General features: G+C 38.1%; 1 protein-coding gene across 2 annotated transcripts in view; it reads left to right on the forward strand.

The window, feature by feature from the left end:
* RGS5 (regulator of G protein signaling 5) overlaps positions 1-15,503 on the forward strand; it is a 54,086-nt gene that overhangs the window by 35,307 nt on the left and 3,276 nt on the right. Inside the window, exons 3-4 of one of the 2 annotated variants that reach the window (XM_008072869.2) lie at positions 603-664; positions 10,802-10,968. In XM_008072869.2, the coding sequence (XP_008071060.1) occupies positions 603-664; positions 10,802-10,968 (229 nt within the window). The remainder of the gene's footprint in view (positions 1-602; positions 665-10,801; positions 10,969-15,503) is intronic. The other variant, XM_021706351.1, reaches the window with a different exon arrangement.

Consider the following 15,503-nt stretch of genomic DNA (forward strand, 5'->3'; position numbering starts at 1 on the left):
TACCTACTTTTTAAAAAAAATGTAGACTTGCTATGATCACATTCTCAACATGAGGCAGCATCACACATTCCATCTTCCACTAGCCTTAATGAGATGGCCTTGGGTTGTGGATGTGGAACCCAGTGCCCTTTGCTGATTACATTAGGTGATTAACATCAAGTATTGGTGAGGTAGAGAACATGAGTTCAATCCCTGTAATGTGACAACTGGATTTCATGAAGTAATATTTGGATTAAAAAAACCACGACTCGAACCACTGTCATGAGAAATACAAGAATATCAAGACACAGCTTCATGGCAGATTGACTCTACTTCTAAAAAGGGACAGACTTAACCCAGCAGTTTAAAAAGGGATGACGGCATGCAACACAGATGTATGAAAGCAAACCCAACTCATCAAACCCAATTGTTAGAAAACAAACAAACAAAAAACAAACTTAAACTTTCTTGTCTTGAGGATGGTTCACCAGTTGTATAATTTCATAAGGAAAACAGAGACAAGTCATTGCTGTTATGTGTGGTTAACTTTTAACTTATGCTGTAACCATTTTCTTTCCTTATTCTTTTTTTCTTTTTTTCCTTTCTCATTCTTCCTTATTTAGACCCTCAACTGATGAGGCCCTGCAGTGGCGTGATTCCCTGGACAAGCTTCTGCAGAACAACTGTGAGTTCACATTTGTTTTTTTACAAAGGTCAAGGTAGGGATAGAAACACCTTTGTGTTGCCTGTGTTCTTTTTCCCTGATTTTGACATTTCTACATTTTTAAAAAGTGGTCTCAACAGGGACAGGTATGGCAGGTGTGTGGTTATCCAGCTCACAAGAAGAGGAAGGTCTACAGCACTGGGAACATGTGAACATAGGTGTTCTGAAGACTCATGATTGCAGGTTGTGTTCCCAGATGTCTTTCTTGTGCAAACCAGAACAAATGGCTTAAACTGTTTGATTCTCAATATTCTAAGCAGTAAAATAGAGAAACAACCTTTCCTGGCTTAGCCTCATAATGAATTGATAAAGATTGGCTAAAGCAGTGTAAAAATCACTGGACAAGTCATAGGTTGTATATTCTAGTTCAAACTACTATGCACTTCTTTTGTGACCTGACATGGGTTGTTATCTCCCCCAGCCTCAGTTTCCTCTTCTGGTAGCATGCCTTTTACATCTTCATTCAAAATGTGACAAAGGTGCTGACTAATACTAATGCACGGATGAGCACAACTTGCCTTTTCCCTAATCTGAAATCCTTACTGATTCTCAAGGTTTACAGTATCAAGTTCAAGTTTCTACCATTCAAGATTCACCATAACTATTTGGCTACCAGCAGGGAAATGTAGACAAATCGAATATTTTCTGTTCTATATAGGATTTCTACATGTAATCCCTTTGGGTGGAATACCTTGTACTTACATTTCTATCTGTCAAAATTCTCCATCTCCTACAATAGCTAATTCAAATACAAAATGCCTACACTTCCTTGACCACCCAGAACAATTTATCTACCCTCTGAACTGACAGAGCCATCTGTTTGCACATCTTTTATGGCACTTAATACTTGCCTTGTATTCTGTTTATAGCCGTCTTCCATCCATGATAGATTATAAATTCACTGACAGCCAAGATTTGGTCTTTTTCATCTGAATAATTTCACAGCAGGAAGTACATAGTATGGGAAGAACAAATATTTATTAAATAATTCACTCTAAAAGTATAATTAAATTTAAAATACGCAATTCATATTTCTCCATCTTCACCACATGAATGGGACATGAAACTTTGTTACATGCATTGCAAAATAAGGATTTACAAAGATTTCACAAGACCAAAAATAAGGATTTACAATATATTTCTCAAAGCATTTCTGACTAATGGGCACAAGAGTAAATGACAAAAAATATGTGTTGAATTGTATGTGAACATTTTTTATGCCTTGTTTTTGGTGAAGTAAGCTTCTACTTGCCAGAGACAGAATTAATCTCTTATTTTGGGAGACAACATCAAAGTCTCTAATTTGGAACTTTCTCACTTTTATTCATTTCTGACTTTCTTTTTCTTTTTTGTGCTAAGCGGAGTACCCTCCCCTGACATAAGGTATTTGATAAATATTTATTGGATGAATGAGTTAACAAATTAATTAAATTTGCCTCTTGGACCTAGACATTCCATGAGGTCAACTAGGCAAAAAGTTTTTATGTTTATCAATTGATTTCTTGTGTTGCCCCAGTGGTTTGGGGGCCAATAGCAGTTTGGCAGATGAGCTATTAATAAATTGTGAATGCTAAATTCACTGAGTACAGAAATTTATTGCTGTTGTTGAGAAACCTGAGAGTTAGCTGAGCTACTTACATGTTTTCAAAACCATTAAGGAGGAGGGTAAATATTTATGCGCCTGTATATAATCCTTAGAGCCACATGGTCATATATTTCAGGACTTCAGGGGACAGAGATCTATCAGGATAAGAAAGCTAGGGGTAGGAGTTAAGTCACAGGCAGTTAGTGTTAACACCTTAGCATTTGTTGAGGGACTGAAGGCCTTCAGTTTGCAAACAGGTGATTACCATGGTATGAAATTGCGGCTTGAGAGTCTCACAGTAATATTTTTTACTTTTTCGAGGGAAAAACCTATGTGTGTTTGTGCATATGTATGTGTATGCACCTACTTATGTATATATATCTAATATTTTATTTAATTGTTTATTACATATTTTTAAATTATACATATGAATATAATATGCATGTGTGTATATGTGTTTGTGTAAAATAAGTTCCACACAATTATCCTCTTATGTAATTATATTTATAAGGCTTGGGCAATTAATATCCCCAAGCAATAAGTGGAAAAATATTTGATAACTATTCTGCTCAATTATTTATTTGAAAGGGATACTTATCCATTCAAACTAGCTAGAATATAAAAGAAGTTTATGATACAGGTACAGTATAGGGATCTCACAGAAACAAAGGAGAGCCATGTCCTATGGGAGGTGAAGCCATTAGTAAAGAAGACAGTCTCTTCCCTCTCTATTTTTCTATTCTTACTGTCGCTCTCTCCTTTATCTGTCCATTCCCCTCTCTGTGTGCTTCTCCCTTTGACTCATCTTCTTTCTCTGTATCCCCTCTTGCCACTGTATCTTTGTTCTTTCGGCCATTCCTAGAGAAGAACCAGTGGAATGACTAGCATGCCCAAATAATTGTACCTCAAATTCATTAACCTGAAGAAACAATATTTGACCTATTTCCCCAAACACCAGCTATCGTGCACCATGAATAACTGTAAGCCAAACTTTTGTAACTCCGTTCTTATAAGATATTCATATTTGGATCTGCTAAAACTAATAGTCTACAATCAGAAAATATCTAGTACTAACTGTGATTAATGCAAAACAGATAATGAAGAAAGATATATTTGAGAAAAATATATGCATCTAAAAGTTCACAAGCCCTTCTTGCATGTTTGAGTTGGTAAATTTAAACCATATAAACTTGAGGAGTAGCATCTTTGTTGATTTATAAGGGACATTTGACATTCTCTTGTGCTAATGCAGGATATTGACTTTCATCGTTAATATAGTTCCCCCAAGCATTTCTTAAATTCACACCTTTCTTAATTTTTCTTGATTAGAAATGAAATCTGTTGGTACCAAACCTCTTTTAAAAAAGACAGTTAAGCTTGTATTCAGTCTTATCCTTTTTAGGGTCCTCTTACCTTTCTTCATTTTTCAATAACTTCTATCATCCAGCAAATCTGACTCTGTTCTGAAAGCACATCAACATCTTACATGTTTTGCCTTCAATTCCGTAAGTGGCACCATCTGTTTTCATATAATAGGTCCATAGGGCATATAACCAGTGTGTTGCTCTTATAACACAAAAATAGATTGTACATGGGAGTTTAAACAAGACAGTGACATTTTGTAATTCCATTTTTAAGAGCAGAGGAAGAATGAAACAGTCAAGTAGCAGCAAAGTTTTTATGTGGATCTCTTTTCCCCAGGAGTTTCAAAAGGTCAGAACATTTCCTTGAGACACCCTTGAGATCTGTGTTCATCCACAGGAAGGAAGTAGCCTGGATCCAGATTCGTCTGCCTATTTCTATCTTTGGACCCTCCATCTGCTTCTTTCTCTTTGCCTTTCAGTTTTCTTCCTTCTCTTCTCTGACTCTTTCAAATCATCATCTTACTCACTGGCAACCACAACTTTCTTGATAATAATTACTATAATAATAAATGTAATATATAATATTTATTATTCATGTGCTAGGCATGGTCCTAAGCACTTTGCATATATTGGTTTATTTAATGATTACAGTAATATTAGGATTTAGGTATAGTCACAATCCCTATTTATCAGAAAACAAACTGATACACAGAAAGTTTAGCTAACTTTCCTGTAAAACAAAACTCTACAGCAACAGCAAAACGAGTGAATTTATTTTTCTTTAAAGTGTGTGTTCTTTGATTCTGTAACTTGGAAGAAATGCTTCCCTTAATGTATCTTATTTGGTTCAGTGAGAACCTCTATTAAATGTTAGGTACACAGATGTAGGCTAGGAGGTGGGACACAAAACTAAAGGGCAAATTCAAACCTTGAACTCAAAAATTACTAGTCTTATGAAAAAGATGGCTGTATAAGCAAACAGTCTCAACAAAAGAACAGAAAGCAATCTCTTCTCTTACAGTGAAAAAAATCCTCAAGAGCAAGTCATTAGTGGTGAATAAAGACTATGTCACAGATGAGGCAGCATTTGAAATGGGTCTTGAAGGGTGATAAAGGTTAGTTTTAAATGTATATGAATAATAATGATAAAAGTTAGCATGTAGTGAGCTACATAGTGATCATTATGTTCAGCACCACGCGAAAGCTTTAAATAAATTGTTTAATCCTTACCTCCGTCCCATCAGGTAGATTCCATTATCATCTCCAGTTAACAAGATGAAGCAACAGAGAGATTAGATTACTTCACCAAGTTATTGCAGTAATATAATGTGCCAGGATTCACCCCCCAGGCAATCTTGACTCTAGAGTTCATGCTTTGAACCAATAAGCTATGTAATAGTACTTGTCAACTATCATGCCATTTCACTTCCCCCCAATCCCCCATTGAAGAGATTTGCACGAATTTAGTTTTCAATAGTTTTTTCTTTTTATACCAAACTGACTTGGATTTGCCTAATGCTCCTTTTATTTTCAAAGTGGTTTGTTTTACAAGGGGGGGCACAAAAAATTCAGGATTATTTTTTGAAGGGCAGACTCCTTGCAACACAGGCTTTCCCCCTAGGTAAGTGTTCTGTGAACTCGTTGGCATCAGTGTACCAGCTAGCTTTATTGTTAATAGGCTGCGTTTGGCTTCAGTGATTTTTTTTTTTTTGAGATTCTTTTAAAACATGTTTGCTCATTTCATGATGGGTGATTTATGATGAGTGCATGCCTACACCATGCTGAGTGTTCGGCAGTTTTTGACAAAAAACCAGGATGACCCCCATGTCTCACTTTCCCTATTCATCTGGTCTTGCCCAAAGCAACTTTTTTTTGTTTCCCAAGGGAAACATTTTACAGTTGTGGAAGAGGTGAAACAAAAAATGGCAAAATCACTAAAACGCATCAAAATTGACAAGTTCAAAAATGGTTTTGAGCAGTGGAAAAGCGCAACAAATGTAGAGTACTTTGAAGGTGATTTTAGTTCAAACAAGTAAAAATAAATACCCAATTATTTATAAATAAATTTTGGCTTTTTTTTATCCCCTTATATAAGTGGCTTCATTTTGTTCTTAGATGGTGCTACTGTTCTTTTGCATTGATGTCAAAAGTGACACCACTCATTTGGGCCAGCTCTGGGATTTTCATGCGGATTCCACCCCAGAGTGTTTTTCCACAAGACCAGATGATCGGGTGGGTTTCGTTTGCTTCCTAGGGAGTAAAGGGGTATGTTGAGAGGTGTTCAGAGGCTCCATGGAGGCTCAGCAGGGAAGAATGTGGTGATTTGTCAGAAAGGTGTGCTGGGGCTTTTGGGGGGTGGAATGGGTAGGGCAGTGGCAGCAGGCAAAGAAGACGTGTGTTCTTGGCAGAATAGAGGTATTTGGCCTGGAGTCTGTTAGAATCTGACCAGGAAAACTTCCTAAGGGGTGACAGGAATTTAATGGAGAAAATCTCTGAGAAAGGGACTAATAGAAAACCCAAGGCTTAGGAGGAGAAAGTGTCTCAAGAGCGGCTTTAGAGGGTCCCAAGAAGAGACCCTCCAGAGAATGCTCAAAAGCCAGATGAAAAAAAGAATCGTTTTAAACATCACACAGGCTAATAGAATACAAGGGAGGATCCCCCCCAAGCCCCATAATTTATTCATAAAAAATTGTGTATTTATTCTTACATGTTTAAATTTCAGTCACCTTCAAAGTACTTTTCGTTTGATGCAATATACCTATCAAGAAGCTTTTTCCACTGCTCAAAACAGTTTTTGAACTTATCAATTTTGATGCCTTTTAGTGCTTCTGCCATTTTTTGTTTCACCCTTCCATCAAGGCGAAACATTTCCCTTTGAGGACTTTTTTCATCCGGAAAACAAAAAAAGTTGCTCTGGGCAAAATCAGGTGAATTGGGAGGGTGAGACATGGGGGTCATATTGGTTGGTTTTGGTCAAAAACTGCTGAACGCTCAGTGTAGTGTGGGCAGGTGTGCTTATAAGTCACCCATCATGAAATGGGCAAATGTGTTCAAAGAATCTACACACACGCACACACACGTACACACACCCACACACACAAAATTCACCAAAGTCGAATGCAGCCTCTCACAACAAAACTAACCTAGTGAGGGAAGCCTGTATTACAAAGGACCTGCCCTCCAAAAAATAATTCTGGGATTTTGGGTTCTCCCCTTGTATAAGGCCATTTTATGAGTCCTGCTTTAAAGTGTGCATTTTGATAAAAAGACTTGAAATAATATTGTGGAATTCAATGAAAACCATGGCATCGGTATCCAGGAAATGGACTCACTGCGCAGGAAAGTTACTTTTCCAAGTTCATTCCCTGGGAATGTAGTAAATGATAACATTGTTGTGGATTCCTGGCCTGTGTGTGTGTCCTCTGTCATAAATAACAATGTTTGGGAGGACTGAGATTTTATCTCTGCAATTTACAAAGATGCAGAATGGGTGATTCAGAGATAGGTTGTGGGGGTAGGAGGCTAATGAGGATAAATTTACCACAGACTTTTTCTGTGGAGTTATTTTTTCCTCCACAGTCTTAGGCCTGTTTGTGCCGGAGCTCACAAGTCTTCATTTCCTGGAAGCTAGAAAGTTGCCTGGAAGGTGTATCAGGCAACTGAGAGTTTTTCTGTTTTGACAGAGAATATCTGACACATTTTGTTTAAGACACAATGAAAACTTTAACCGTGACACAGAGAAAAATAGACCTTATTTTTCTTCTTTCAGTATATATGTTTCCTTCCATGTCATTAAATTATGACAAATTGTTATGGAAACATAGTAGGAAATATGGGTTGGGAGAGGAGACAATACATTGAACTTTATCCAGTTATAAGTAATCAAAACAGTCTTAAAGTAATTCTTCTCGCCAGGTTTCCAGAGAAAATTGGTTTCTTATACCTACCATTGCTCCTAGATACATTTTTAGGTTTTAATCAGTTTTTCCAAAATGTATTTAGAACAAATACAAGGAGAAGGGATCAAACTGCAGTGTCTTGTTTGGATCCTGAAATTGATGGTGACCTAATACAAATTAATGATCACCCTAGCCATTCTTTTTCTTTAGAATTGGGTATGGTTGCAGGAAACTGTGAAGGATATGAGGACAATAAAAATGTATAGAAGGGAAATTGAAAACAGACAACTATAAAACAGTGTCTCTCTAGTCTAATCATTACCTACTTTTTGTGCTTATTGTGTAAAGTCAATGTATTAGCAAAGACTAATAAATAAAAACTTAAAGTCTATAAAAAGTAGCGAGAAAGAGAAATATATTGAAAATAGGCCAAAGGAAATGAGTTCAGAACATGGATATGATTCCCAAGCAAAATTAATATATTGCAGAATTGTCTCCTAGTGGGGGCAAGTTAGAGGAAAATCAGACCCTTTCGTGATTGATGACAGCCAGTTCTGCCCTGTGCCCCAGGAGGCAAACTGACATACCAGGCATGCTACTGAGGTAGGCTTGTGGTTTTGGTAGAGCCTCTGAAAAATTAGAGTTTTCCTCTCTTCACCCTTTAGACATCTTTACTTTTCTTAGATAATATATGGACATAGAGTCTCTCCCTCCAGATATACATGTGTTAGAATTTTGGTTTAAAAACTATATACCTATATATATTCAGCATTAAAGAGAAAGAAAATGTTGATGATTTAGATTGAAAACATTTTCTCCAGTGTGTTCTTAAATGCTTACCACACTTTGGAAGTTAATGCTGGAAGGGTAGGAAAGCAAAGGAAAGCAACAGGATAAGGTCCAAAAGCCTCATATATGAATAAATACGTTTAAAATTCTAAACTGATAAGGTTATATAATTTTTACTTGTAAAAAATCCACCTGTTATACAAAAAATAAAATAAAATTATAAACTGAAATTTATATGAGCAATATTATACTGAAAACAAAAATATAACAGTTATGATCAAATTTAATACTTTAAAAAATCGGATGGACCAGACGCAGTGGCTCATACCTGTAATTTCAGCATTCTGGAAGGCCGTGGCAGGAGGATTGCTTTAGCCCCAGAGTTAAAGACAAGCCTGGGCAGTATAGTGAGACTCCGTCTCTACAAAAAATCAAAAAATTTGCTGGACATGGTGGCACACACCTATAGTTCCAGCTACTCAGGAGGCTAAGGAGGAAGGATCACCTGAGCCCAGAAAGTCAAGGCTATGGTGAGCCATGATTGTACCATTGCACTCCAGCCTGAGTGACAGAGTGAGAACCTTAACTCAAACAACAGCAACAACACAGCAACAACAACAAAAACTGATAGTTGATGGACATCATAACTACTCTGCATGTGGCAACTTCATCTGACCCTTCCCTGTCATCCTTCAGGTCTCAATCTGAATGTTACTTCTTTGCCTGCCCGAAGCCTAAAATGAAGTCGGACCCTCCTGTGTCTGTATTTCATACAGTTTTCCCTTCATTGTGTAAATATCTCTTGTATTACTTTATTGTCTTTCCACTTTCCCCAGGATCCATAGCCTCGTTAGGGCAGGAACCATGTGTATTTTATGGGAGAAGCCATGGTAGTAAACATGGTAGTAGACCTCATGGTGTCTAGAACAGAATAGTTGCTCAAAAAGTATCTGCAGAAAGAAGAAAAAAGGACTGTAAGTAGTTTCTGCATGATACTGAACATTAATGCTACTTAGACGGACAAACCAAGTTTTTAATGTATTCTTTTCTCTTTGGTAGTTGTTAAGTGTTTAGAATGGCATTAGTGTCAATAGTGTTCCTTGATGCTGTCAATAGGTAAATATTCCTCACCTGAATATAAATGGCATTCAATCGGTTTTTTGTTTGTTTTTTGTTTTTTTAATTAATTAATTTATTATAAAGATGTGGGGTACAATTCAGGGTTAGGTATACAAACATTGATCATGCAGGTACTCTTGTTGATCATTCAATTCTTTTAAAAGACTCTGTCCAGTCCCAGAGTTGCCTATGACTCTCCATGACGAGTGAGCCTGAAGCTCTGTGTTCCCTGCCATCTTCCCATCTATCTGTGTCTCATCCTTTCTCCACTTTAATAAAGGGATGAAGGAAGGTAGACATGAATTAACCAAAACTTTGTGCATAGGATAGCATTGGCAAACCCTTTCCCATTCTCTCACTGATACGGCATTTATAAGGGGTGACACCCCAAAACCTGGAATTATCTTTGGGAGGGCAGGCCCCTTGTAGAACAGTCTTCCCCTGCTAGGAGGTGTTCTAAGAATCCATCAGCATCAGTGTAGCAGTTGGTGCTATTGTGAGAGGCTGCATTTGGCTTCAGTGAGTTTGGGGGTGAGATTCTTTCAGCATTTGCCCATTTCATGATGGGTGATCTAAGCATGCACCTGCCCACACTGCGCTGAGTGTTCACCAGTTTTTGATCAAAAACGGCATGACCCTTGCACCCCACTCTCCATATTCACCCAGTCTCACACCCTGAGTGACTTTATTTTGTTTCTCCTAATGAAAACAATCCTCAAAGGGAAACATCCTCAAAGGGAGGAGGTGAAACCGAAAACGGCAGAAGCACTAAAAGTGATCAAAATTGACAAGTTCATAAACTGTTTTGAGCAGTGAAAACAGCATCTCGATAGGTATATTGCATCAAATGAAGAGTTCTTTGAAGGTGACTGAAATTTAAACATCTAAGAATAAACACACAGTTATTCATAAATAAATTCTGGATTTTCTTTGGTTCCCCCTTGTGTGTTGGCCTTCTAGTTTTCTCTCAGTTCAAGTACAGTAGAAAGCAGGACAGTTTCTTTTCTAAGAAGCTGAGTCATGCGTTTCTTGAGAAGTAGTTTTGAATAATGGATAAATGCAGGGACCTGAGTCAGACTGCCTGGGTATGAATCCCAGCTATTCTACTTACCAGCTGGTTATCTATGGACAAGTCACTTGACCTCTTAGATCTCATTTAGAGAATGGGATATTGATAGCACCTGTCTCTTAGGTATGTAAGGAGGATTAAATGAGTTGATATTTGTAAGGTTCTTAAACAAATGACAGAAATATATCGCAAGTAAGCCTAGGGCATACAGCAGGGCATAGTGTCTGTTAAATAAATTAATAAATTTCCCCAACTGACTTTTTTCCTTTATAGATGGACTGGCCAGTTTCAAAAGTTTCCTGAAGTCTGAATTCAGCGAAGAAAATCTTGAGTTCTGGATTGCCTGTGAGGATTACAAGAAGATCAGGTCCCCTGCCAAGATGGCTGAGAAGGCAAAGCAAATTTACGAAGAATTCATCCAAACAGAGGCCCCTAAGGAGGTTAGTACTGGTGGTAGATGGATCAGTTAAGTGTCAACTCAACAAGCTCTCAAGAAGGATTTACATCTGATATACAGGCCAACCGTTGGGAGCCAAAGGCTACTGCTATATGTGAGTAGGCCACCTTATTAAGCACCTATTGAATACAAAGGTAGAGCAATATGATCAAGCAGACATGAACTTGAATCCTGTTTAGGACACTTCCTAGCTATATGGGTCTCACTGCAGCAGCATGTAACCTCAAGTGGGAATGATACCAGTGTGATCTCTGGGATGAACTGGTGAGCCTCTCGGAACTTAGTTTCTCTCTTTGCAAAACTAAGAATAATGGAGACTCTTTTGTACGGAATTGTTGTAAGGAGATATGAAAATATGCATACATGTTGAGCATCTCTAATCAGAAATTCAAAATCCAAAATGCACCCAATTCTGAAACTTTTTGAATTCCAGGATGCCACAAGCAGAAAATTCTACACTTGCCCTCATGTGACTTGACTTCATTGTGGTCTCAATCAAAACACAGTCAAAGCTTTGTTTCTCACACAAAATTATTTAAATTATTATATAAAATTATCTTCAGGTCACGTATAAATGGTATATGTGAAACAAATAAATTTCATGTTTAGACTTGGGTTCCATCTCCAAAATATCTCATTATGTATATGCAGATATTCCAAAACCAAAAAAAAATCCCAAGTCCAAAACCCTTCTGGTCTCAAGCATTTCGGAGAAGGGATACTCTGCCTGTATCTTGGTGTCTGAACTATTTAATGCCTAGTGAGCATTCCTACCACTTTTCTTTGTTTGTCTTTCCTTTCCCTGCTCTTTCTTTTTCTTTCCCTTAAATACCTCACTCTTTTTCTTTTTCCTGCTCTACTCTTTTTTATCCTTTATTTTTTCCCCCAGGTTCTTACTATTTATGCTGTAGTTGGGACAACAGGGCATTCACTCATGAAAATAAAAATATTACGAAATAAACAGTGCTAGAGGTGTTGAAAGCCATTATACCACTAACTGACTTCCAAAGACCAGACATGTGTTGATTTCAAAGCAACTTTGGGGAAGTTTATCTGCTCTCTCCATTGCTGTTTATGAGACCACATTGAAAAGCCTGTTGTGGAATTCAGTATGGCTGCAGGAAGGCCTGGTCATCATGTTTTGGTCAGGTGATTCTAATTTCACTTGTTTAATATAGTAAGGATATGAAATGTTTCATCAAGGTTTGGAGTCAAGTATAGAGGTAATTTGAGCAAACCCTGAGGGTAGGCAGCACTCTACTAAAATGATTTGAGAAGGGGAAAACCCATATCCCTTTTCTCCCACAAGTGGTCTAGACTCCTGAAGTTCCACCATTAGATATTTATTCCTTTGGTTATGAACTATCCCTCACTGACTCTTTTTAAAGGGCAAATACATTTGAATGAATGGGTAAATTATGTACCTTAATAAAAATAGCTGTGTTCCTTCCATCACACATGGAGGTTAGGAGTATAGGGTACCATGGATCAAAGTCAAGGAAATGAAAGGTCCTAGAAGGGAACTACCTAGGTCTAGTCCTGATGTGCACATTTATTGATGAGATTCTTTCCAGAACTCTCCCACTCCTCAACCTCAACCCCAAGCCTATATGTTAGCTCCTATACTTCTTTTTCTCTTCCTGCTTCTGTCACCCAGGCTGAAGTGCAGTGGCACGATCATCACTCACGGTAGCTTCTAACTCCTGATCTCAGGCAATCCTTCTGCTTCAGTCACCCAAGTAGCTAGGACTATAGGCAAGCACCAGCACACCTTGCTCATTAAAAAAATTTTTTTTGTATAGGTGAGATTTCACTAAGTTGCCCAGACTAGTCTTGAACTCCTGGGCTCAAGTGATTCTCCAGCCTCTGTCTCCCAATGTGCTGGGATTACAGGCATGAGTCACCTTGTCCAGCCTCAACCCTACTTCTGATGCCAGTTATGTGGGGCCACTTTTTCTTTTTTTTTTTTTTGCATGGAATCTCTCCATACATGTTAACAAGATTGATATAATATTAAGTTGGACATACATTTTTCTATTTTGAGTGGATTTCCTGTTTCCAACTTTCTTTCCTATCAACTTCATTTCTTTTCACAGAATTCTAGAATTTGTTGAAATATCTATAAATGGTAGTTTTTCTGAGCTCTTGGAAAACTATTGATTATTATGAAAATATGATACATTGAAAATAGAGTTAAAATAAATAATACCCCGAATTGCTAAATTACTCAAACAAATAGATGTTGGCCACCAATTGCAAGGTTCTAATTAAAATGGTGTTGGCCTTCATTGTGAATGCTCTATGCTTGCATAGGGGACAATAGTATATAGAAGACCCCCAAATACAGGCAGCCCAGGGTAACGTAGAGTGATGAGCCTGAGCTGGGCTTTAGAGAGAATGTGATTCCTGCTCCTGGCACTTGAAAAGCATTCGGTAAATATTTGTGAGACACAAGGATGTAAATCTCCAACTCCAGACCTTCTTAGATGGGGAATTTTGGGCAAGTCTTTAACTAATGCTCTCTAATTCTTGTTTGTTTGCTTTTCTACTGCAAAAGGTGCTTTCACACACCCTACATATATGTAGGTGCATCTGGAGTATGTTTAATAAGTTATAACTTTTATTACTTAAAGATTCTCCAAGTCATGTCTTTTGACCCAAATATTTACTGTTTCATTTTGATGAGATTGACTTATATAAGGTCAATATAGATTACTATTTGCCTGGACAGTACTTTCTTTCTGTGAATATTCACCTCAGCTTTTTTTTTTTTAATTGGAGTCTTACTCTGTCGCCCAGGCTGGAGTGCAGAGGCACACTCATGGCCACCGCAGTCTCGAGCTACTGAGCTCAGGTGATCTTTCCGGCTTAGCCTTCCAAGTAGCTGGGAGTACAGGCATGTGCCACCACGCCTGTCTAATTTTTTAATTTATTATAGAGATGAGGTCTCACCAAGTTGCCCAGACTGGTCTCGGGCCCATGGGCTCAGGTAATCCTCTCACCTCAGCCTCCAAAAGTGTTGGAATTATAGGCATGAGTCGTCCTGCCCTGCCTCACCTCAGCTGTTTAATATGAGCAACTGACTGAGAGATACAGTAGTAAGAATTGGAACTAAGATTTAGCAAATAGAAATGGCCTTGGGTGATTCAATAAGGAAATACTTTTTACATTGCAAATTGTCATTTGATTGTATTTAAAATTAATGAAATGATTTTTTTCAGGATAAGTAAGTTGATGAATATTATAAGATTGACTCATTAGAAGATTTTGGCACATAAAAATAATAAAGGAAAGAACTGCAATTTGTTGCTGGATACTATGTCTTAGAGGGTTTTAAGTGTATCACTCCTTTAAAAAACAAGACTTAAAGATACTTTTGTAATTTTTAGAAATTCAACCATTCAGCCAGGCACTGTGGCTCATGTCTGTAATCTTAGCACTTTGAGAGGCCAAGGTGGAGAATTGCTTGAGCCCAGGAGTTTGAGACCAGCCTGGGCACCATAGGAGACCTTGTCGCTACAAAAAAAATTAAAAAAGGACATTGGCCAGGAGTGGTGGCTTATGCCTGAAGTCCCAGCTACACAATAGGCTGAAGCAGAAGGATCACTTCAACGCGGGAGATCGAGACTTCAGTGCTGTGATTGTGGCACTGCACTCCAGCCTGGGTGACAGAGTGAAACCCCAATTAAAAACAAAAAAAATTCTACCATTTGGAGTAAGTCTGCTTACCTAGCTAGCTCAGTAAAAGTATATATTTATATAAGAGAAGGAAAACCATTGTCTTAGTGTGGTGGGAAGAAAAATAGACTGAGAATAGAGAAATCTGCATTACGGCAGTAGCTGTCCGTGGACATATAATTTAGCCTAAGTATTCACATGTAAAGGCAGACATTGGACTCCATCATCTCTGAGGATGATCTCAGTTCTGACAGTCTGGTCTTCCTCTGTGCCTGCAAATAGCATGCTGGGCTTTTTCACCTTTGGCAAACCTTACCCTAGCCTCAGCTCCCTTCATCCTGGACTTTGCAGCAAAGCTTGGTCTTGCTGTCTGATCTGACCTGGCTCCCCAGGAAATCATGCCCTTTGTCTCTGGCTCTAGCTTCATAATTATCTTAGTCAAATAGCTCTTTTCAGTACCAAGTACCTCTAGCAGCCCAGGAGAGACCTGAAATGTTCTTCAGTCTTTTGATTCAGAACCGTTGGCTGATTTGGATTCCATTTCTTTCTCCTTTACACTCAACCCCCTTCAGAGTCATTAAAGCATACAATGTGTGAAGTATAAAGATTCCTTTCAAATCAGATTTGGGCAAGCTCATACAGGCTATACCCTGCACAGCTCCAGGGGAACCATTCACATAGACCCTGACAGGAATGATGTGTACAGTATAGTGGCACTGCATTAGGAACATAGAAGCCACAGTGTCTGTAGTCTGCTGGTTAAAAACTGAATTTCTCGGCCGGGTGTGTTGGCTCATGCCTATAATTATAGTGCTTTGGGATACTGAGGCAGAAGGACTG

This window comes from Carlito syrichta, unplaced genomic scaffold, assembly GCF_000164805.1.
Source record: "Carlito syrichta isolate Samal-C Ts95f unplaced genomic scaffold, Tarsius_syrichta-2.0.1 Scaffold315475, whole genome shotgun sequence".
In the NCBI taxonomy this organism is placed as follows: domain Eukaryota; kingdom Metazoa; phylum Chordata; class Mammalia; order Primates; family Tarsiidae; genus Carlito; species Carlito syrichta.